Raw genomic sequence first — 20,791 nt, forward strand, 5'->3', positions numbered from 1 at the left:
AGTAAAGTCACGGCGTAGCCATACCTGTCCGAAAACCTCATATCAGTGCGGTAACCTTCGCGTCGCTGAATTAGTTACACCTACATACACCTTGTCTGGGGTATCCCGTACCCTGTGTCTCAATTATGTACTCCGTAACTCCGTGTGTATGTACTGTACATACCTTTCCCAATTCGAGGTCTGTGTGGCTCGTTGCATTTTTCATTGTGATCGGGTCCGTTGTGCTATTAAAGTTGTTACGACGTACTCGATGGCGGGAACCAACAGAATAAATCAGCAAGGAGATTCACTGATTGAATGTTTACGATTTGAAAAGCACTGCGCTGTGTGGGGTGCCATAAGCCTTCCTTGCATCCTATCCCGAAGGCAAGGCATAGTTGTAAGGGCGCGCCATGAAAGTTCCAGCATCTAAAATTCATAACTACTCTGCAACTGATTGACTGGAATTAGAGCGAAAGATACAGCCGAAACAACCCATACGGATGAACCACAAACCCTGTGAGGCTAAACAGGAGCATTTTTGTTGTCAAATCAACTGAACCCAAGAAAATCGTGCCAGAAAACGACTAAGTCTATATTCCTCCCTCAAAGTGCAGAATGCCCAGGTGTCAAGCAAAGGATACGCTTAGATTTTCAATTTCATTCATATCAGCAATAGTTTAAATACCAGGAGGACAGAGTTAGGACATGCCTTAAATCCAGTTCAAAGGATGCGCATCGTCATCCTCTCGGTCTTCGCGCTTGATCCAGTTCAGGGGATGCGCATCGTCATCCTCTCGGTCTTCGCGCTTGATCCAGTTCAGGGGATGCGCATCGTCATCCTCTCGGTCTTCGCGCTTGATCCAGTTCAAGGGATGGGCATCATCATTCTCTTGGTCTTCGCGCTTGATCCAGTTGAGACCATCAGTCTCTTGGCCTGGAATGGTAAGAGGAGCGGTAAACACCGTCGAAGCGAGGAACAAGGCAACGAATGCTTGCGAAAACAACATGACTGCAAGTGAGCACTTCAAAATTAAATTTTAATTGTAACTTTTTGGGGCTGTAAGCTGTAGAAATTGGGTTGATTGGGAAAGATTTGAAAGACAAAGGGCTGGAAACTCTGGGTTTTATAATGCATAAACATGTATATAGGATTCTATGTATTCCCCTAGGAACCTCTGCATAGACCAAGAGACGCGGGGGGCTTCTGTGACCCTGTCGATGCAAATAACCGAATCTCCATTGCAAAGGTTGTGTGCATTGATCGCGCAGCCGCAGATACCTTGAATGATCCTGGGCGAGCAAGATGTGGAGTTCAGTGAAACAAGCCGGACTTCGATTCAAATGGATCATGTTTTCTGCAAGTCTATATAACTTGCCACCATAAAGCCTAGTCGTTTGTCATGCTTTTGGGGATTGCATGGTTACTATTGAGAATGCCTCTGATTTGTTCGACAGCCTGAATAAAGGTTCACAGTCCTGGATAATATGAGCAAGGTATAGACAATCAGGAATAAATCGAAAAAATGAAAGCGGCTGAGGTGTGAAATTCCAGTAGGTCCATGCACAACGGGGATTTAGTATTCATGCTTATGTATCGAGCCATACTGAGGAGCACGGAAGAAACCTAAGAGATACATGGAGTTTGTCAGTGGATATGCATCGACGGCAGGGAAACAGGGACTGGGATCGTCTCTATTGGAAATGCATGATAGCAGCCTGGGCAGAAAAAAGCACAAGGCTACTCACCGGGAAAAGGAGGATTGCCAACAGTTAACTATCAACAGTGGCAATCAGTTCGGTTCACTTATCTCTCAAGTTGAATCCGCCATTTGCACCAGTCGACTTCCCTTTAAGAAACCCGTGTTTCTCAGAAATGTTTCTGACTTCAACACTTTTTCAATCATTATCCCAATCGCCCGCCGCGACAATGTACTCGCCCGAAAAGTTGACCGATTCTTCCTGTGAAGATGAGGTAAACACCTCATTGCTGTCGAATGGAAAAGCTCCGAAAAGAGTTGCTTCACGATACTTGAAGACGAGAATTGTCCTTTCGGTCTTCATGGGGTTGTTGCTCATTATTTTGGCCTTAGGCGCGTTCATGACAATAAGCCGGGGGTACCTATGACCCCAATTCCTGAGTGTAAGCGCTTCAAGACTCTGCGTGGAGAGGTCGTGATGCTAATAGGTGCCGTCTTTTAGTTCCAATAGAGACAGTAATGTTCGGACTAGACGATTTATACACTGGTCCTCGATCGGAAAAAAGCGATGCGGCCTGGGAAGCGTTGGCTGGCCGTATGTTGGCTTCACTTTCATCCTTGATTACCAAGGTTTTCCAACTAACACATCATAGCTACATCATCTCGTAACTCATGGTCACAGCAGGGCTTCATTTTGGTGAAAGATTGGGAGAAGTATGATATTGCTGCTGGTTGGCCTGCGAATGGCCAAATGAAGTATGGGATTAGTATGTTCCACCAGCTTCACTGTCTGGTAAGACTCTTCTCCTCTTTTGCAGCCGAAAGTAAATCAGTTAACAAGCAGGCTTTAGGCCGCTATCCGAAAAGTCTTTTATGACATGCTGCAGGGTACCTTTGACAAGGAGAAGTTTCTAGCCGCCGACGTGAATGTGGGTTCCCCGGATTTCGTGCCCAACGGTCACGGTCTCTGGCATGCCCAGCACTGTTTCAACTATGTGAGACAAGGGCTTCAATGCGCAGGCGACATGTCATTAGAGATTCCAACATATTTTAACGGGACGCCTATAGTGGTTGGCTGGAATAGTCCTCATAAGTGTCGAAACTGGGATGCTATGTGGAGATATGCCGAGGAACACGCATAGCCCAGCTGACAGTTGGTAATTCATGTATGAGACTCAGGAAAGTCTTGAACATTGTCAGCTTTTAAAGGTATAGCAAGGGTTCTGGTAAATTATCAAAATGGTGGGCCACATGCCAGTTCAAATAGAGATCCAGTTGAAAGTAGGTAGCGTTTAGCTCTGTAATTGTGTATCCTTGGCGCTGCCGGCTTAAAGGGATATGATTCATCGGATAGCGTTCCAGAAGCCGGCAAGATATATTCCAGTTAATATGCATAGGAGCACCGGACTACCTAGAAGATGACTTAAATACAATGCATCGGAGTGGGGAATTCTGCGATGCAACGTCGAAACATATGTCCAGCGACGGATATCTTGCTATGCAATGTCAGGCCTGCATCAGCCGGCGAGGAAAGACGTCAAAGAGGGGCTAGGGGTGGTGCATGGGAAAGGCGGAAAGGAGTAATGCATGACAGACTTACTGGGCGGACTGGTTCGAACCGGGGTAATCCTCTCGTTTCTCTGACAAGGAATTAAAAGCGGGTGCCTGCACGTCACGTTCAGTGACAATATATTGTCTTAGGGTGTGGGCAGGAAAAGGGACCACCGAGATCAGAGGCATTTACTTACCCGGCGTGAAAGTTGGTTGTTTGTTAAAGCAAATTCCGCTCGAAAAGGCACTTTTCACATCGTTTACTTCGAAATCTCAATGGCAAGAGCAATAATCTCGTTCGGGCATTTAAGCCGTTTCACACTCCGAGCCCCGTGGTGGAAAAAGCAACAGGATTATGCCGCCGTGAAAACAAGCGAGGATGAAGAAACCATGGATACGGCGGAACCTGTTTACCACCCCAACATGCTCCGACGAGTTGCTTTAGGGCATATTGACAAATCAACGAGGATGATAAAATTCATCTTCTTTTCCTTTGTTATGCTCTTGGTACTGGCGTTCGTGGTTATGTTCATCTCTCAACTGGTATTTGCTTCGAACCAACCGGCGCAAAATAATGTTCAGAAGTCCAAAATGAACACAGCCTCCCCTTCGCCTCAGACCATGCACCCGACCAGCTCTTATGGGCATGCGATATATGACGGCCACCTTCATCCTCCAGCAGCCAAAGGGATGCGATCAATTCTAAAATCACCATGCGGCACCAATGCCACTTCTGCGCGGGCAGCAGGCTGTCATTTCGACATTATTTCTTTCGCATGGCTCCACCATAAGTGCTATGATGCCGAACTATCCAAATCGTTCTCCTCGATCCACGAATGGGAATGGTTCCTCCAGCCGAATCGGGAACAACCGGTCCTCGCGTCTGAGGCACTATCAGGAAACTATCCTGTCCTCTATGTGAACTGGGAATATCACGTCCGGCACTGCACATATATGTGGAAGAAGATGCATAGGGCAATATTGAAAGAAAACGGCCTTGAAACTATCGATTGGTATATTGCACCGTACGAACATACCGAACATTGCGCAGAGATGCTGTTGTCAAGAGGTAAACACATTGAGTTCGACGTCATCAACACGGGAATTCGAGTTAAATATCCGGACTGTGGCATTGCCCCTGAACGATGATTAAGCTAGGGGTACGATAAATTTATAGGAATCATAGTTGGAGCGTCGATGGTGCAATATTTCTGATTTCAAGCCCATGTTTGTTCTCTGGCCGTAAAACTGTCTCAGTCTCATTTTGTCCAAGTCCAGAATATACGGGCGGCGCCTGTTGACCAGGGGGAGATACTCGGTACGATCGAGTTTCCGAGGCTGAATTCACGTAGGTCGTGAGTTTCGCCCAGATTAGCGTATCGAACTCTTGGTGTGGGTTTTTTCCTTGAATTTCTGAGGGGGCTAGTTAACTGTATGTTGGGCTACAAGATTCCAACGAGCCAATATGTAACTTTGTTAACTCACTACCCAAATTGGCCAATCATTATTGAGGGACATCAAGCTTTGGCGAAAAAGCATCTCAAAAACACTAAATAAACTTGGCGCTACAGTAGATCCCCGCTATAGCGAACCCCCATACAACGAATTCCCCTATATAACGAATCGAACAAGCTTCCAAATTTAAATCGCTATAACGGGGATCTACTGTACTAGTACTCTGTAGGTTGCAGTAGGGTAATGAATAGAGAAGGATTTCAGCAGCAGGAAAGAAAACGATAACCTGTACAGAGTATGGCAGCAACAGGAGTTTGGATAATGAGCTTTCTTCCCCTTGGTCACCAAACAGATTGGATGTTGTGAATCAGCTGACGAAGCTCCTTATATGGGCTCTCTTCGCCCTGTTGTTGTCCTGGTGTTAAGTTACGCAAGAAGCCCATGCTTTATAACGTGTCTATAATGATTTACTTAATCTCCTTGGTATCTGCATCCTATTCACCTACTAATTCAGTTGCTCGCTATCAAACTCATCTCACCATCCAGTGCTGATGCACTTGTTGCCCCTAAAAGGCGGCACCTCCAAAGGCTGCTAGAGGAATTGGCTTCGATTGTTCCCCTGGCCTAAATACAACTGGGTGGACGAAAACCCCTGTTCTCCACTTCCTTTGATCGGATCTGCTCATGTGTAGTTGGCAATGTACGTGAGCCTGTGAAACATCAGGAAGGGCGATGATACTGCTTGGAGTTCCCAACAGGCAAACCCAAGGATAAAACCTCTAGGGAAGATGATGTTTGTTGGGGATTTGTTATGTATCAATGCTCCTATGGCAACTATACATGGCCACCTGAAATGATCAATCTGTATGCAACCATGCTGCCAGGTCGCTGGAGAAATAATAATGAAGGATGATGCACTTGGGCTCAAAAGATGAATCGCGAATCGAACTTCTCTCAAGGCTCACAAGTACATTTAGTTTAGAACGGACTGTTGCCGTCCACAGCTAATTAGGGTTTATCATGAAGGCAAGGAGTCGGGATGCGACTCAATCCGTAATAAAACAATTCCTTTCGCAGTACTCTGTAACCTATGGAGCCTGTCATATATGACATTATGTTAGGCCTGATCGACCTTTAGACGTCATCGCGGTCAAACTATGCGGAGGACAACCCTCAAGCCCTTTCCTCAAAACTTCGCATAAGTATAACACTGCCAAATCTCTGGAATATTCTTCGCCAATACGGGGCCGCTAGCACAAGGGGGAATATTCGCAATAGGTTAAAGCCAGTTCATCTGTAATTTATTAGACTCGGCTTTGGAAACCCATCACCTATGATTCAAATGAGATTAAGGCACCCCTCATGGTTCCGGGAAGGGCAAAATCGATTTTTCGGCCTATCATATTGACAAGCAGCCACATATTACCACCAGCAGTTTTATTCTCATCACCCGCAACTCCTACACTCGGGACCTCGAACGTCGTCGACTCTGCCAATTCGCTTTGACGGCCCCCCAGGCCCGCCAGGCCCGCCACCTCCTCCACCACCTCCTCCTCCACTACCACCGTACCGTCCTTGAGGAATGGGTCGTGGGCTTCGCTTTGGTGGGCTTACAGCGTTGAATCTAGAGTTTTGGGCGGACGTATAGGGATCCATCTAGGCGAAAAATAAGTAAGAGCAACGACGAACTATGATGAGAGAATTAGTACGCACCGAGAATAAACTGACAAGGTAGAGGCCTAGGAACATGTATATTGAGTGAATGAAGTTTTGGATCCTCACGGTCAAAGGCGGGCTGCTGAAGTTAGCTCCGACAGCGGACATTGGAGCAACGTAGAGATACCTCTGAAGAACTTGCCCCCTCGACACATACGGCCTGCTGGGTGCGGAAGGGCCAGCCATGATGGGTGGTAACGCGCTCGGTACTATTACGTAGGGATGATGATCCTCAGATGCGGACAATGAGAAGAGGTGGTGGCTAAAAAGATAAGGAGATAATGCTTTTGGGCAGTTAAGGTTTAGTTAGCGGTAATTAAACGATACAGTAATTTAACAGACTATGGTACATATTTCGAGGGTCATCGCCGACGAGGTGAAATGATAATTCAGCGGGCATTTATAAGCTCTCAAGGTACGGAGTAGTTATATGAAAATTAAGTAGGGACGCTTAAGACCCAAAGCTATCATGTCTCCTAACCTAGTTTATCAATCACATGCAGGTGCTCACCATGTCGAATGTCGTCCAACCCCTTAAATCCTTCTTCTACCACCCACTTTTGATCAGTGCGATGCAGGACTTCACAGCTCCTTCCGACAATAAGGAGACCAGGGGGCCTTGAGCCTTCCGCTTCGACAGCTGCGCAGACATGCTCAAGTGTCGACCTTATGACTCTCTGGTCCGCACACGAAGCCCTTTCAACGACTGCGCAAGGAGTATCTCGTGGCCAAGGACGTCTCGACGAAAGTGCCTCGTCCGGGACAGCGGTAGTTAATGACTCCACCAGCGATGGAAGCCGGTGAAGTGCCATAAGGAACACCGCTGTTTGCGTGGGAATATAGCTGGGCGGTTCCGGCGCGGCGCCATGCCGCCCTGTTCCAGTACATATCAGAACCTGATCGGCTACGCCGCGATGAGTTGCAGGTATATCTGCAAACAGCGGCGCACTCAAAGCACTGGTTATTCCTGGAAGAACAACGGGTGAATAGCCCTTCGCTCTGAAGAATTCATATTCCTCTGCACCACGGCCATACAAATACGGATCGCCTTGCTTAAGCCGTAAAACTCTCTTTCCAGCGCGCAAGCCTGCCAAAGCCATGTCAAGCAACTCATCCTGCGCTTTATCGGCATTTCCGGGGAATTTGCGTGCGATATGAACCTCCGTCCTTCGAGGAACAAGATCTAATACCGGAGCCGGGACGAGTTTATCGGATAATATTAAGTCTGCAGTTTTGATGGCGTGGTATGTCGCACGGGTGACGAGATCTGGATGCCCTGGTCCCGAACCAGCTAAGATTATTTGCCCCCTTTTCTCTTCGTGTGCACCATGTGCATCACTAATATCAGCGGTTTTCGCTTCTTTATAGGCGGCGAGGATCTTCTCCATATCCGCGTCTGTAATGCTTGCCAGCCTACGAAGCGGCCAGTACTCGCATATTTGAGAAAGCCAGCGCATTCTTCTCGTCTTTGCAACATCAGGATGTTCAGGCAGAATTAACGAATTGAAGGTATGCTTTTGGGCTTCCGAATCGTCGTCGCCGACCTCGAAATGAAAACTTGTGCTAGGTGCTGCGGAAACATCTTCCTCCCAGATTCGTTTCCTAACGCTTCCTAGTATTTCAATAGCTGTGCCAAGCCCTGGCGGTAAATAAGAAGCAATTTCCCGTCGCAAGCGAGATGCAAGTTTGCAGCCCCTTCCGGATGTCGTGACACCGATTTGAAGGGGGCCATCGGAATAGGTGGAGAGCAGGCTGAAAGAACAAAGTTCTGACGCATCTACAACATTCACTGGAATCCGTAGACCTCTGCAAAGTTTGGAGATATGTGAATCTAGGAAAATATCAGTTTTTGCTTACATTTCGACCATACGAGCCAAAAGACGTACTCAAGTGATTGTTAGCGCCAGCCGTAATAAACACCGCGTCCACGTAACCATCCACCTCCGCTCTTCCCAACGTTGACAGATCGTTATCTTCAAATTCTCGCTGTATCCACCGAACGCTACCATCTTGGATCTTTTGAGAGAGGGAAGCGGCCATCTCCCCATTAGGAGGCGCTATTATGACTGGAATAGCTCCCGCATCAATGCATTTGCTGCATCGTGCCACAGACAATGAATTTGAGCCGATAATCAAGTGAATCTGGGATTCCACATTCTGGGCCATAAGCAAGGGATGAACCCCCGGCGATTCGGACGAAAGTCCTCCCATCTTCCAGTGCCAAAATTCTTTTGTTAAAAAAAAAAGAAAAAAAAAATATTAGATATCGGCGCTATTCAAAGGCCCGATCACAATGGTATCAAAATTGCTCTAAGCGTTCTCTTTGCTTCGGATATGACGACAGGATGTAAAAATGTCAAAGGCAGGGCTATCCCTCAACGGAGTACAGAGTATCCTCCATCCAATTCAAAACCTCGTGCTTCGGGATATCAGAATTTCAAAGGTTCCCACACACAATCACTTGATATTAACCAGGTTCAAGCCACAGCGAGTACAAAAAGAAAGGGGCAATCATCTTGAAAATGATCGCCATCTCTCCTTTAATATATATATACTCCGTATATATATTTATATTATTTTTTCCCTTTTTTTTTCCCTTTTGGCTTTTGATGACGATTGCGCGATTTCGTGATTGCGTGATTGATGGAAACCATTTTGTCAGGCCAAGCCAAGCGCTAAAAATTAGCGTTAAGCGCACCCGCGAAGCTAGAAGCGAATCTCACGCTAATCCGTTTCGGCGAAACTATGCTTATATAACAAATTACGTGAGTCTGGAGCCGCAGCCAAGCCAGTTGACCTCAACCTGGGCACCTGAAGCTTGCTGCTGCTCCTGTTCAAGATACCCATTGCTTCTATCACTGGTTCCACTCCACGGTGTATTGCTCTCCGAGCGAATAGCTCCATACTTCTTGTGAATAACTTCGCAATCTACTCTGTTCTTTTTGATCCATTAATCGGCGAACCCAGGAGTCTTCGCGCACATCATGTCGGACGGTACCTTGTTCAAGCCGGATAAGGACTTCACGAAAGATGTCGACCAGCAAATCCCCGAAGCTCAAGAGCTAGCAAAGGTCTGATCTGTCTTTGCATATTTGACTCGGAGAATTATATCTCACGTCCTCTCTCACAGACAAGTTTACAAGGCGCCATCGACAAGCTATTGGCTCTTGAGAAGCAAGCTAGACAGGTAATACTCCCGCTATTCGAACACTGAGTTTCGGCTGACAATCTGTCTTACGCAGTCGTCCGACCTTCCTTCAACCTCCAGACTTCTAGTTGCGATATGTACATTGTGCAAAGACGCCGGCGATTGGCCGCTTCTGAATGAGCATGTTGTTGCTTTATCAAAGAAACATGGCCAGCTTAAGCAGGCGACGACGAAGATGGTACAGGTGGTGATGGGCTTTCTCGACGAGACTCCCAACATGGACGCCAAGATGTCGCTGATCGAGACGTTGAGAAACGTTACGGAAGGGAAGGTGAGATCAATTGCACAGCGAGGGCGCACTCCATGGAATTTTTGCTCATGGCAGACTTCTATTAGATCTTCGTCGAAGTCGAAAGGGCTCGGGTAACGCGCATTTTATCCGAGATAAAGAAATCTCAAGGCGACATTGCTGCTGCTGCGGACATCCTGTGCGAGCTTCAAGTGGAGACCTTTGGGTCCATGGCCAGAAGAGAAAAGACAGAGTTCATTCTTGAACAGGTTGCGTTATGTATAGCTAGAGGAGACTGGACCCAGGCCAAAATACTGAGCCGAAAGATCAACACAAGATACTTTGCGCGAAAGCCCAAGAAGACACCAGAGGAGATTGAGAAGCAGAAGAAAGAAGAGGAGGAGCGAGAACGCCAGCGAAAGCCGGATGAGCCACCGGTGGAGAAGGAGGAAGATGTGACGGATCTTAAACTGATGTATTACGAACAGCAGATTGCCCTAGCGAATCATGAGGATCAGTACCTTGAGGTTTGCAAGCACTATCGACAAGTACTTGACACAGAATCCGTGGAGGAGAACCCAGATCAACTTCGAGCAGTAAGTCCACATAGCTCCAATTTTTATTTTGTGATGCTAATCGGATATCAGACACTTCAACGTATCATCTATAATGTCGTTCTAGCCCCTTATGACAATGAGCAATCTGATCTTCTCTACCGTATCAAAGCCGATTCTCGCAACTCACTCGTTCCCGTCGAGTCGCAATTGATCAAACTCTTTACGACTCACGAGCTCATGCGCTGGCCAGTGGTCTCCGAGCAATTTGGCCCTCACCTGTGCGGCACCGATGTCTTTGACGCCCTTCCAGGTCAGTCTATGGATGACAAGCCAAATCGCAGATGGCAGGACCTCCGCAAGCGAGTTATCGAGCACAACATCCGTGTTGTTGCGAAATACTACACCCGTATTCAAACCAGCCGCCTGACCGAGCTCCTCGACCTCGATGAAGCTGAAACCGAGAAATACATCAGCGACTTGGTTACGTCGAAGACAATCTACGCCAGAATCGATCGACCGGCAAGGATCGTAAGCTTCGCTAAGCCACGAGATGCGGATGATGTGTTGAATGAGTGGAGCGGCAGTATGCAGAGTTTGCTGGGACTACTGGAGCGCATCGATCATTTGATCACGAAGGAAGAGATGATGGCACGCATTTTACCTTCGAAATCAGAGAGGGCAAAGGCTCGTTGAGGGAGTTCAGGATGTAGATGACAACAATTGTATAACTACATGCCTTTAACAATCCACGTTACGTTTGGACCTTGTGCAAACGTGCTCTTTTCAGGAATAGAATTTGAAGAAGAATATGCGGCGATTATCCTCTAAGGACATACAAAGTCTTCTCTAGGTATAGATCTATAGGTCTATAGGTGTAACTAAGCCTCATCCCAACCAATTGCTTAGTTTGCCGACTAAATATTTCCCCTTAAGCCCTTAACATCCGCGGAGCAGGCAACTATGTAAGATAAGACAAGGTCATTAGAACGGCATAACCATATCTTCCACCGGAATATCCTCCTCTAACTTACCGCCGCTACTTGTCCCACTCTCTCCTTTCCCCTTGCCCGTCTCCAGACATTCCCTGATAAACTTCACCGCCGCATCCAGATACGGCCTTTGGCATGGCAAAAAGTGACCACCAGGATGCCAAACAACTCTCCCTTCTTTCTCCGGATCGCCCGCACACGAGTCAATCAGGAATCGACTGCGACTCTCATCAACAATAGCGTCTAGACTGCCAAGGACATGCAAGATAGGCGTCCGAATCGCAGGTCGCTCATAGAAAGCCCGATACCGCGCCCCAGGCGCTCGAAATCCGGAATAACAAATAGCAAACTTCAGCGGCGGGTGATCCAAGTTCCAGAACGCCGCGGGGAATTCCACGCCGGAGACGGAACCCATCGCCAGCTGCTGCTGCGAATTCGCCGCGGCAGCAGCAGCAACAGTGGGCTGAGCAAACGACCCGGACGCACGAGTCACCGGCGAACTATTATTCTCCGGCTTTGAAAAATACTCAAAGGCCTCCTTCCTCCCATCCTCCAGCAAACCGGCCAACATCCCCGCGAACGCAGCGCCCTGAGAGAATCCAATCACCCCGTCAAAGGGACCCTCCGATCTCAGCGTCTGCGCAACGGCCGTCAGGCCCACGTCGAACCGGAGATATTCCGGCGGATCGATCCCATCTGCGCGACGCCACCAGGCGCACAGTTCCTGCGAAGGCTGGTCGTCTGATTCTGGCGCTGAGGGGCGGAAATTAGGTATGTCGGAGGGGTCGAGGCGGACGGGGCCGGAGGGGTAGGAGAGGACGAGGGTGTGCAGCGGGAAGGATTTCTGGAGGTGTTTCTCAAGGGCACGGGTTTTGGCACGAAAGAGAGGGCCGGACTGGGTGAAGCCGTGCAGCATGAGGATTTTAAGGAGGGGTTTGTCGGCCGCCATGGTGATTTGTCTGGCGGGGACGGGAAGCGAGAGTGCCGTGGAGATGTGCTGGTGGGAGAAGTCCCAGATGTGACTCTCAAAGAAATAGTTTCGGGAGCGCGGTCAACGGATGATCAAGCCTAGAGACATGATTCAGGGATGAACGGCGTTGAGTCCCCCCGGTTGAATATTATATCGCGACGGAAATGCTTTCAAACTCACCGAACTGCACTTGCCTCGGCGATAACGTTTCTTAACTATCACCACCACAAGTTACTCTCTCACCGCCTGGGCGCTACTCGACAGGCCAATTCGTGACGCTGAGTCTCTGAATGAATACCACTACTACTAGACCATGGTGAGGGTATTCAGTGTGTAATATTTCCTAATTTTCCCAATTTTTTAACGAGCTTGATTTACCTGAGTATGCATAACGATGCGATTGATAGCAAAGTCACGAGAAAAAAAGAAAAACCTCGTCGATTCATATCATTTGCTAGGGTCCCATCAATTTGCAGTCAAAAACTCTGGGAAATAGAAAGTACAAGGACATGAATGAGTTTTTCTTTCTTCTTCCAGTTAAAAGACAACACGGGGCATGCTAACACCCATGCCAGCACTGTTATGGCTTCAACAATCATCGAAAGTCCGTTGAACGGAGCAGACGGGCTCGCCTCATGCTGTTTCTTACGACGGTGCAGAGACGAGATCTTCGGTCAAATTTACTTTCCGCCACTGGACTTGGAGACGTTACCGCTTGGGGAGGTATAGGTTGAGCTCCCCTGGCCGCTGTTGTAGTACGTGCTCCCATTTGGGTTGCTATAATAGTACGAGCCGTTGCTATAGGACAACAATGTTAGCAAGAAGAAAGCAGAGCCTAACAAGGATCCTCACGTGTTGGAGTAGTGATAGGAGCTGCTGTTGGCAGCTCCGGAGGCGTAGTCGCGCGAGCAATAGTGGTTTCCCTGAATGACGATTAGTGACACATATCCTCAACCTAAGGTTTTCAGCACGAGCTGTGAGCTATCCCGTTGCCAGCTGTGCGGCAGCTTCCTGGCCCGAGTAGAGCTAAGGAGAGACAAATCTGGCTGTTGGTGCCAGAGGATTTTTAGGTGTAACTGCCGTAGCTGCTGTTGGGCATTGTGACGGAGACTTGGAGTCTGAAAATAGACCTGGATCCGGAGAGAGGTTTCTGTATAAATTGGTCTCGAGGGCAGAAATACTTGGTCTTGAGAACAGCGAGAGCAGCAGTAGAACAGGAGAAGAGGACGTCCCGGGGCTTTTAAAATTCCCTCACCGGCGCGCCTTCTTCAATTCTCCGCATCTCCCTGAAACTTCCTATTCACCAACGGGCGTTTTGTGGTTCAATAGTCTCAAAGTCAAGTCTCCATTAGCAGTCCGTTGACGCGCTCCCTTCGGCCCAGATTGTCCGCTATGAGAAGTGCTGCTGTGGAAGAATTCTTCCGGTTCAATAGACTACAGATTCCCCCGTTTCAGGAGAAATAAAAGAAAGGTTCCAGGAGGTGTGAACGCAACAACCTGGGTTGCGGAAGAGGACGCCAAAAACGCAGGCGCTCTCCTTCAATCATGCGAGAGTGCTCTGCCACCCCCCTTTTTGCATCTATTCTCTTCGCTGTCTCCATTTTACTCGAACAATTGCAGGATATTTGCAACAGTGCAAGCCCCTGGTTGAGCGGCACCGATCGCCAGTGCTGCTGACGCTTTTGGCTGACGTTTTGGCTTGAGGAGATCATATCAAGCGGAGCGGTTAACACGCCCCGGGGTCGTCCTTCAACAGGTTAACACGCACGGTCTTGGCGCCTGACCTGGTTGTGCGACTCCAGGACGAAATCTCACCACATCCACGCCAAAGGCGCTCTTTTTCAACTGTAAATACTAGAAATTGATAGAATATTGATGTAAAAATTTCTCTGTGAAACCCTGTTCCAATCTCGGAGGGGGGTGGGAAACTTAATTGTCGGGCCGGTTTGTTACGAAATTGAGTGGATTTTCAGATTCCTCTCAGCCAAATCTGACTAGATGCTAGGCTTACAGAAAAGCAGTTCATATATATACGTCATCGGCTGCTGAAGCCTATTTTCAAGCTTCTGTCAACTACGAAGGACCAAGGGATTGCGATACGAAAGGGCCAAGATCGAGGACAACAGCTAGCTCGCTTGATACATAAACACTACTCATAGCATACAAAATCCGCGTTGCAATCCCAGCCGTTTCAAGACCAGAACCGCGCACGAGGAATTCGGACTCGCTGTGCTTTGTACAAGACCAGGCAGATAGGTATCCTCAACAGAAGTCGCATCCGTCGTCACAAGCCTCTAGGTCAGTCCAGGCGTGGAGTTTTATTATTGTCGTGAAAAGAAAAGAGAAAAGCGACTTCCCCCCTCCCGCGTGGGCGTAACGTAAGGCTCGAGCTCATAACTGATGCTTCGTCCATCTCTCCTTCCCCTATGATGTGTCGAAAATATCAAAACGAGTTTTCGCCAGAATGCAGGAAGCGATGCTAGACGCACAAAAAAGAACTAATCAACGCGACGATAAAGCGAGACGACGAAAGGTGTTGTTGGAATCGCCAGATATCCGGAACTCCCTTCCCCCCGGCCTTTTCCCATGCGTTGTCGAGAAGAATAAACACTTGTCCAACAGAATCAAAGATTGACCCACGTTTTCCGCTCCGGCGCAGCACAGTAAAGAAAAAAGGGGTTGGTTCATTCCATCTTCTATCTGCAGAGTAATTGTTGATTGGGGGCGATGCCCCAGGCGAAGGAGAGAAGTCGGAAGTAAGGAAGGTCAGGTAGGGAGAACGAGGAAACTTGTGGAGGATTTTAGAACGCCATGATTGCTTTTTTTTGGGATAAATTCGTTAACTGGTATTCGAGCTATTCATGACAAAAGTTCCCTCTTTTTTTGTTATAGATTTTTGGCATCTACTTTCTCCTGAAAGAGCATCCCTCGGTCAATCTGGCCTTGCCACCGGTAGGTTGGCAGAGAACGGTCGAGCATCCGGCGCAGATGACGACGGTCTGTGCGTGTGAGAAGACGGTGGTGATTGTGAAGCAGCCGGGGCACTTGACGTCCATGAAGAAGGATCGAGGAGCAGGCACAAGAGTCTAGTTTGAGCAGAAATCCTCGCGTCAGCTGTCCATCTTCCCTAAATACGTTGTATACGCCCTTGTTCGACTGGAGGAGTGGCGAGCGTACCTTGAGCTTGTGCTTGCGGGCCTCGGCCTGAGGCGTAGGGTTGAGGAGATCGACCGCGAGAACCTATCGATGGCAGACCGTCAGCATTTCCAATTTCGTCTCCGGGTTGCCGTTATTCGATGACGGGAGCGAAGGCAAGCCTGATCGCATCACACATCCACACTATCCACACTCTGGACGACATCTCCATTCATCGAGAGATTGGGCAGCAGCAACTCACCATTTTGACTTGAACGGGACGTTATCTGCGAGTAGACTTGGCTGGGAGGGTGTGTCTCGAGATAGGTCGGGTCAAACGGTGGTTGAAGAGGAGGTCTCGTGGGAGCTGGCAGCGCGAGGTTTCGTGGAGGCAAAACTCGATTTAGCGAAACTTTGCAGTGCAATTCTGTGGCACTTCGCTTACCTAACCGTTTTGGTCTAGCGCGACTCACTCCAGCCACTCAGAGTCCGCCAAGCTGTGGGGTCCCGTTTGGCTGGCTGAGTCAGCTGAACTGGGTCAAATCGCGGGCATTTCAGTTGAATCGCAGACATCCGAAAAAAAAAGTGATCCTCCGCGGTTAGTGAGCATACAAGGATATTCCACGGTGGAGTGGAGATGCAGAGCAGAGATTCTAGTAGATCTATGCAAAGTCCCAATGTTGGCTCCGAGCGCCCCAATGCACCTGGCACTAACCAACAACAATTTCATCCTGCGATTACGACGTCCTCCATACTGCTCGAGAGCTGGACTTTTTGAGCCGTTTTGGACAAATGCAATGCCCTCACCAGTGCGGAATATCTGGTGCAGCTGTGATGAACAATGGCTCCCGTTGACACGGCGGACTATGGTCGCTCTTGACCCTTAACCTTGCTGCGCGTCGACTCGTTTCGTTCGATGACGAATGTCCAGGGCTCGGAAGCTCTTGGGACAAAGAAGGCGTAACCCATGGTACCAGGCCAGGGAGAGCATATGCTGCTGCCTCCTGGAAGCTCCGGCTTCAACTGGTCTGCTGCAGCGACCTCTTGCTGAGCTTCATTCCTCGCGTATATACTCCTTCAAAAGTCATTTTAAAAGCAGCGCGCGTTGGACGCCTGTCAATATGACTGGAGCAAACTACTTCTTTTCGCCAGCGGCTACTGCATTCTGGGATCGGGCTATGGTTAACGATGGACGGCTATATTATGTCAACACACACTGGCAGGAGGTCATGGTTCTACATTTCCCTCAGACCCAATATACCGGTGCAACCCCCCCCTTTCCTCCCCAGAACAACGCCCCAAATAAAAAGGCCTCCCAACTTACCCTCTCCCCCCAATGCAGGATCTCACGCCTTCACCTCCAACATCAGAAACTCCCCATTCGCATCACCCTGGCTCAACGCGCCCACCCCGCCAGCCGTGACATCCGGCGCCCTAACCGACACGGCCCCTCTCAACCCGCCCACCCATCTCGAACCCATCGCCATCCCAGACCCCGAGATCCAAGCCGAATTCCACGCCGAAGACCAAGCCGAAGCCGAGGAACGCGCCAAAGCCGAACTCGAAGCGATAGCCCAGGCCGACGCCGAACGAAAAGCGCAAGCAGACGCCGAGGACGAGGCTGAAAGGAGAGAGGCCGCGAGTTTCCTCCAGCGCTCTGCAAGGCCCGCCACGGAGGACTTTCACCTGCAGGCCGCGCTGCTCGCGTCGTATAGAAAGCCATCTCCGCCCTTCGTGGAGCCCACGCCCAGCAGGTCTCTCATCGCGTGTGCACTTGAGTATCTAGCGCTGCGTATACTTGATCTGGTCGGTACGGAGCGTCCGGATACTTCTAACAACTCTGGCGCTGACAACGAACCACCAAAGTGCTTCACGTGTCGCAAGAAGAAAGCTGTCTGCCAGCATCCGCGCGTCAACAACGGAGCAAGGCTATGCGAAGAATGTTTTGTTTTTTCTCCTTTTGGCCGAACATCGCATTTGAAGCGTCGGGCGTTGTTTAGCAAGGATTTCTAAAATGAACCACAGCGGTTTCTCTCTCTCTCTCTCTCTCTCTCTCTCTCTCTCTCTCTCTCTCTCTCTCTATCTCTCTTTTTTCTCTTTAAGTTTAATAATCTATTAATTACAAGGCCTTAATGCCTGCCTTTTGTCCGGATAATATTAATAAAGAAAAGGGAGCAATGAAATAACTTTCCTTTTTAGTACTTACAGAGGTATTCCTTTTGAATGTGATGCAGCTGTATCACATAAACAGAACCACCCATTCCGAAGGTACTATATACCGGGCCGGACAGATTAAAACATGACTACATAGTAAACAATATTAAAAAAGAAAAGAATATCAAATACAGGAAAACACAAGAGGGAGACGCTGGGACACTTTACAAGTTATTGCTGTGTGTGGTATCAAGGCATCTAAAGAATGGGAAAACAGCATATCCTTTTTTTTTTTTCCTTGTTTTCTTCTTTTTTTTTTTAATGGAGAAAAGAATGACGCCGAAATCGTCTTATAACGGCTCTGTCAATAATTGGCTCGTAGATAGGGGGGACCTCTTATCTTCATTGTACACTCGCTCACCAGGGGCACGTTCTTGCGTCCCGAACTTCCAGAGCCACAAGTCGGAGAACTTTGTCGGTATTTCGACGGGAAGTAGCCGTCGTCGGGGGTTCGCTATAAAGGTCAACGGCATTTCTTGCGCGGTTAAGTGCCAGAGCACCATCGGGGAAAAGAAATGGGCGATGTCAGCACTGACATGCATTACGCGCTTTTGCCCTTCGCGTTATGTACGTCGTTGGAGTTCGGGTTGAACGGGTGCTTAATTGTCAAGCACCAAATGTCAAGATAGTCGCAGATCGTCGTGATCACGTCGTACTAACGGCGTTTCTCCATCAGCCCATCCCTCCCTCAAAAAAAATCATAGCAGGGTTCAGACAAGCGACAAGAAAAAAAAAAAAAAAAAAAAAAAAAAAAAAAAAGGCACTCACCACAAAGCTACCGTAAACACCTAATGCCAATCCCAAGCACCCGAACACAAAGGCAACCTGATTGGTGCTATCGCCAAGGTACCCAGGCCATGGCCAACCCATCTTCGGCGCCGCACTGTCGAAAACCGCGAAAAGAAGCGGGAACAAGAGCACATTCTGGTACGGAAATTCCGTTTTCACCAGGTGTGCGATGATCATGCGTCCGACAGAGTAGGCATTGATGATACCGACAAACAACGAGAAGGGGACAAGGTGATGGTTTAGAATTATCGGGTTCAAGTGCAAATACGAGGTGATCAGCGTCCAAGCAGCGGCGACAGGGAGAAGGCCGAGCAGCGGCTGAAGGGTGCTCTGGCCGCGCTTCCGTCGGACGTCAATGACATTCATAATACTCATGACGGTGCTGAATAGTAGGAGGAATCCACCGTAGATAAGGTACCATGAGGTGAATGGGAGGTTGTAGATATGATCGGGGATCAAGGCGATTTGAGGCACGCCCATCGTAGGCATCATAGGCTGGTGCCAGAAGCTGCCGCCTGCCTTGACAGCGGTGAAAATGTAAACCAGGCACAGAGTCAAAATGCCTTCGACTGGGCCGGATATTATGCCCAGCGTTAAGACTTGGGTATAGTATTCATCCCATGTTTGAACGTAGAAGGTGAGTGCCGCTACAGGACCATTAGCAGGATATGCGTGGTAAAGGGTAAAACTTTTAAAGAGAAAGCAGGCGAAACATACAGCCAAATAGAGCCAAAACAGTCGCCCAGGTCTGTCCTAGGTTCAGAGCACCGGCAAACATAAGGACCTCTAGGGCGGTGTTGCACGCATCGACTCCTGCAGGGAAGGGGAAACGAAGAAATCCAGGGTCAGCTCCCGGTCACTTGAAAAAAGCAAGAACTGTTTAAGATTTACCATGGTCAAAGAGCTCTCCCAACGGTCCGCTCTGGCGTGTTCTCCGGCTATGTTCCGGTCAGCTCTAACGGTTCAGGGAGGAAAGGGTTTGGTAACGACTTGGCATGACCGTCCAAGGCTTGTCAACAGGGTAGTGAGTGAGATAAGGACGTACGCCTGGGTTCCATCGACAGCGTCGAAGGTCTGATACAAGAACAACCCGACAGCCCAGCTGAGATACACCCAAGGCGGACAATCGGTGTCCAAGCCGGGATTATACCAGAGCAGAGTGAGGAAATTGATGACCACAAACGAGAAACCAGTCAATGTGATCTGTTCAAAGAAACCGGGGTTAGTTTCTCACATCCAACCCACCCTATTTGAAAAAGAAGACGAAGAAGAAGAAGAAGAGAAGATGTTAAGTATAGCTCCCGAAAAATCGCACCCACTTACAAGATTCGGCCTAAGCACGGTTTGCATTAAAAAAACCAACAGCAACTTCGTTAGAACTTTTTGTGCACTTTTCTCATCACACCACAAGCCCAAGCCTTGACGAGACGTCGGCGAACTCCCCCCTGTCTCTATGGATGCTTGGTATACAAGGGGAAATGGTTATTATGGACAGCTGTGGTGCACTCACGCCATTGACATCGGGAAACACTTGATCACCACATGTGTATAGAAGGGCTTCATGATATAGCGCGAGACCAGGGACCTGTCCACGCCGGAGTACTTATACTGGCGCAGGGCCTCGAGGTCCCATTGTCGAATATACACCATGGCGAGCGGGTAGACAAGGATGCCTTTTTTTTTTTTTTGGTTGTCCCCTAGATAGAAGCGATAGAATTAGAGGTACCCTCTGAAAGAGGGGAGTTACGATTTTGTCCCGGACGAGAAAAGTACCGGGAGTCTGGTGGTGCGTTCGGCTTGGCTATTTATTGTGATAGAAGAGACATACGAGACTCTTGTTGGTTGGGGTGGAAGCGGAATTATGGATGGGGGGAGGATTTAAAAGCAGAAGAGGAGGAAGAGGAGGAAGAGGGGGGGATCTATGCCGCTGCTTTGCATGGGGAGAGAGGAGCTTGGGACTCTTTAACTAAGGAGTTATTGATGAAGAATAAGGGTCAGCGCTGCGGATGGTGGTGGTTAACCTAATGGCTGCCCCTCTCTCTAGGTCGATGATGCCGGTGATCTCGCAGAGTCTCTCCTGATTGTCTCTCATTATTCTCGCATCGCCAACCTTTTTTTTTTCCTGTATTTTTTTTTTTTTTTTTTGCTTGTGAACACGCCAGAAACGTTGAATTCCCCGACGGCGCGCTCTCATTGGCTGGCTCCGGGGCTCGGTTGAACCTTCCTTCCGCCAAGTCTTTCTTGCCAGGAACAGCATTTGGGGGGAAAAAAAGGTGCAAAATTCAATTCCGTCAACAAA

The 20,791-nt window shown here is 48.7% G+C and overlaps 10 protein-coding genes across 10 annotated transcripts; 4 read left to right on the plus strand and 6 right to left on the minus strand.

The window, feature by feature from the left end:
* Nucleotides 1-692: 692 nt before the first annotated feature.
* D8B26_005301 (uncharacterized protein) lies at nt 693-1,222 on the minus strand (the record flags this gene model as incomplete). Its single annotated transcript, XM_003066485.2, has 2 exons — nt 693-991; nt 1,168-1,222. The coding sequence occupies 2 exons, from the start codon at nt 1,220-1,222 to the stop codon at nt 693-695; spliced, it is 354 nt and encodes a 117-aa protein (XP_003066531.2).
* A 976-nt stretch (nt 1,223-2,198) lies between these two features.
* D8B26_005302 (uncharacterized protein) lies at nt 2,199-2,821 on the plus strand (the record flags this gene model as incomplete). Its single annotated transcript, XM_066124780.1, has 3 exons — nt 2,199-2,274; nt 2,333-2,472; nt 2,531-2,821. 3 exons carry the CDS (start codon nt 2,199-2,201, stop codon nt 2,819-2,821), a joined length of 507 nt encoding a protein of 168 aa, XP_065980861.1.
* A 620-nt stretch (nt 2,822-3,441) lies between these two features.
* Nucleotides 3,442-4,483, plus strand: D8B26_005303 (uncharacterized protein). The gene has a single exon (XM_003066484.2). The coding sequence runs from the start codon at nt 3,507-3,509 to the stop codon at nt 4,377-4,379; it is 873 nt and encodes a 290-aa protein (XP_003066530.2). The 5' UTR covers nt 3,442-3,506; the 3' UTR covers nt 4,380-4,483.
* Nucleotides 4,484-5,753: 1,270 nt separating this feature from the next.
* Nucleotides 5,754-6,664, minus strand: D8B26_005304 (uncharacterized protein). Its single transcript, XM_066124781.1, has 2 exons — nt 6,399-6,664; nt 5,754-6,341 (listed from the first exon to the last, which is right to left on the minus strand). The coding sequence occupies exons 1-2, from the start codon at nt 6,585-6,587 to the stop codon at nt 6,132-6,134; spliced, it is 399 nt and encodes a 132-aa protein (XP_065980862.1). The 5' UTR covers nt 6,588-6,664; the 3' UTR covers nt 5,754-6,131.
* A 213-nt stretch (nt 6,665-6,877) lies between these two features.
* D8B26_005305 (uncharacterized protein) lies at nt 6,878-8,567 on the minus strand (the record flags this gene model as incomplete). Its single annotated transcript, XM_003066482.2, has 2 exons — nt 6,878-8,232; nt 8,288-8,567. The coding sequence occupies 2 exons, from the start codon at nt 8,565-8,567 to the stop codon at nt 6,878-6,880; spliced, it is 1,635 nt and encodes a 544-aa protein (XP_003066528.2).
* A 688-nt stretch (nt 8,568-9,255) lies between these two features.
* On the plus strand, nt 9,256-11,212 carry D8B26_005306 (uncharacterized protein). Its single transcript, XM_003066481.2, has 5 exons — nt 9,256-9,472; nt 9,532-9,588; nt 9,644-9,880; nt 9,946-10,434; nt 10,486-11,212. Exons 1-5 carry the CDS (start codon nt 9,386-9,388, stop codon nt 11,086-11,088), a joined length of 1,473 nt encoding a protein of 490 aa, XP_003066527.2. The 5' UTR covers nt 9,256-9,385; the 3' UTR covers nt 11,089-11,212.
* Nucleotides 11,205-12,543, minus strand: D8B26_005307 (uncharacterized protein). The gene is made up of 2 exons (XM_003066480.2): nt 11,427-12,543; nt 11,205-11,353 (listed from the first exon to the last, which is right to left on the minus strand). Exons 1-2 carry the CDS (start codon nt 12,331-12,333, stop codon nt 11,310-11,312), a joined length of 951 nt encoding a protein of 316 aa, XP_003066526.1. The 5' UTR covers nt 12,334-12,543; the 3' UTR covers nt 11,205-11,309.
* A 1,851-nt stretch (nt 12,544-14,394) lies between these two features.
* RPS27 (40S ribosomal protein eS27) lies at nt 14,395-15,882 on the minus strand. Its single transcript, XM_003066479.2, has 3 exons — nt 15,752-15,882; nt 15,532-15,594; nt 14,395-15,440 (listed from the first exon to the last, which is right to left on the minus strand). Exons 1-3 carry the CDS (start codon nt 15,752-15,754, stop codon nt 15,258-15,260), a joined length of 249 nt encoding a protein of 82 aa, XP_003066525.1. The 5' UTR covers nt 15,755-15,882; the 3' UTR covers nt 14,395-15,257.
* A 180-nt stretch (nt 15,883-16,062) lies between these two features.
* Nucleotides 16,063-17,529, plus strand: D8B26_005309 (uncharacterized protein). The gene is made up of 2 exons (XM_066124782.1): nt 16,063-16,752; nt 16,832-17,529. Exons 1-2 carry the CDS (start codon nt 16,413-16,415, stop codon nt 17,500-17,502), a joined length of 1,011 nt encoding a protein of 336 aa, XP_065980863.1. The 5' UTR covers nt 16,063-16,412; the 3' UTR covers nt 17,503-17,529.
* A 131-nt stretch (nt 17,530-17,660) lies between these two features.
* On the minus strand, nt 17,661-20,530 carry D8B26_005310 (uncharacterized protein). The gene is made up of 7 exons (XM_003066478.2): nt 20,003-20,530; nt 19,816-19,825; nt 19,538-19,695; nt 19,384-19,430; nt 19,210-19,305; nt 18,472-19,139; nt 17,661-18,358 (listed from the first exon to the last, which is right to left on the minus strand). The coding sequence occupies exons 1-7, from the start codon at nt 20,140-20,142 to the stop codon at nt 18,245-18,247; spliced, it is 1,233 nt and encodes a 410-aa protein (XP_003066524.2). The 5' UTR covers nt 20,143-20,530; the 3' UTR covers nt 17,661-18,244.
* Between the last annotated feature and the right edge of the window lie 261 nt (nt 20,531-20,791).

The sequence above is a fragment of the Coccidioides posadasii genome, chromosome 3 (assembly GCF_018416015.2).
Source record: "Coccidioides posadasii str. Silveira chromosome 3, complete sequence".
Taxonomy (NCBI): domain Eukaryota; kingdom Fungi; phylum Ascomycota; class Eurotiomycetes; order Onygenales; family Onygenaceae; genus Coccidioides; species Coccidioides posadasii.

Bases quoted from the DNA above. Each gene is read 5' to 3' on its own strand.
- D8B26_005309 (XM_066124782.1), top strand. From the start codon at position 16,413: ATGTCCAGGGCTCGGAAGCTCTTGGGACAAAGAAGGCGTAACCCATGG. The intron at 16,753-16,831 runs GTGCAACCCCCC...CCCCCAATGCAG, and splicing joins CCCTCAGACCCAATATACCG to GATCTCACGCCTTCACCTCC.
- D8B26_005304 (XM_066124781.1), bottom strand. From the start codon at position 6,587: ATGGCTGGCCCTTCCGCACCCAGCAGGCCGTATGTGTCGAGGGGGCAA. The intron at 6,342-6,398 runs GTGCGTACTAAT...TTTTTCGCCTAG, and splicing joins ACCTTGTCAGTTTATTCTCG to ATGGATCCCTATACGTCCGC.
- D8B26_005310 (XM_003066478.2), bottom strand. From the start codon at position 20,142: ATGGTGTATATTCGACAATGGGACCTCGAGGCCCTGCGCCAGTATAAG. The intron at 19,431-19,537 runs GTACGTCCTTAT...ACCGGAACATAG, and splicing joins GCTGTCGATGGAACCCAGGC to CCGGAGAACACGCCAGAGCG. The intron at 18,359-18,471 runs GTGAGTGCCTTT...AAACGCCGTTAG, and splicing joins GTGTTTACGGTAGCTTTGTG to TACGACGTGATCACGACGAT.
- D8B26_005303 (XM_003066484.2), top strand. From the start codon at position 3,507: ATGGCAAGAGCAATAATCTCGTTCGGGCATTTAAGCCGTTTCACACTC.
- D8B26_005307 (XM_003066480.2), bottom strand. From the start codon at position 12,333: ATGGCGGCCGACAAACCCCTCCTTAAAATCCTCATGCTGCACGGCTTC. The intron at 11,354-11,426 runs GTAAGTTAGAGG...TATCTTACATAG, and splicing joins GAGTGGGACAAGTAGCGGCG to TTGCCTGCTCCGCGGATGTT.
- RPS27 (XM_003066479.2), bottom strand. The intron at 15,441-15,531 runs GTACGCTCGCCA...TGCTCAAACTAG, and splicing joins CCCGCAAGCACAAGCTCAAG to ACTCTTGTGCCTGCTCCTCG.
- D8B26_005306 (XM_003066481.2), top strand. From the start codon at position 9,386: ATGTCGGACGGTACCTTGTTCAAGCCGGATAAGGACTTCACGAAAGAT. The intron at 9,881-9,945 runs GTGAGATCAATT...GACTTCTATTAG, and splicing joins GAAACGTTACGGAAGGGAAG to ATCTTCGTCGAAGTCGAAAG. The intron at 10,435-10,485 runs GTAAGTCCACAT...ATCGGATATCAG, and splicing joins ACCCAGATCAACTTCGAGCA to ACACTTCAACGTATCATCTA.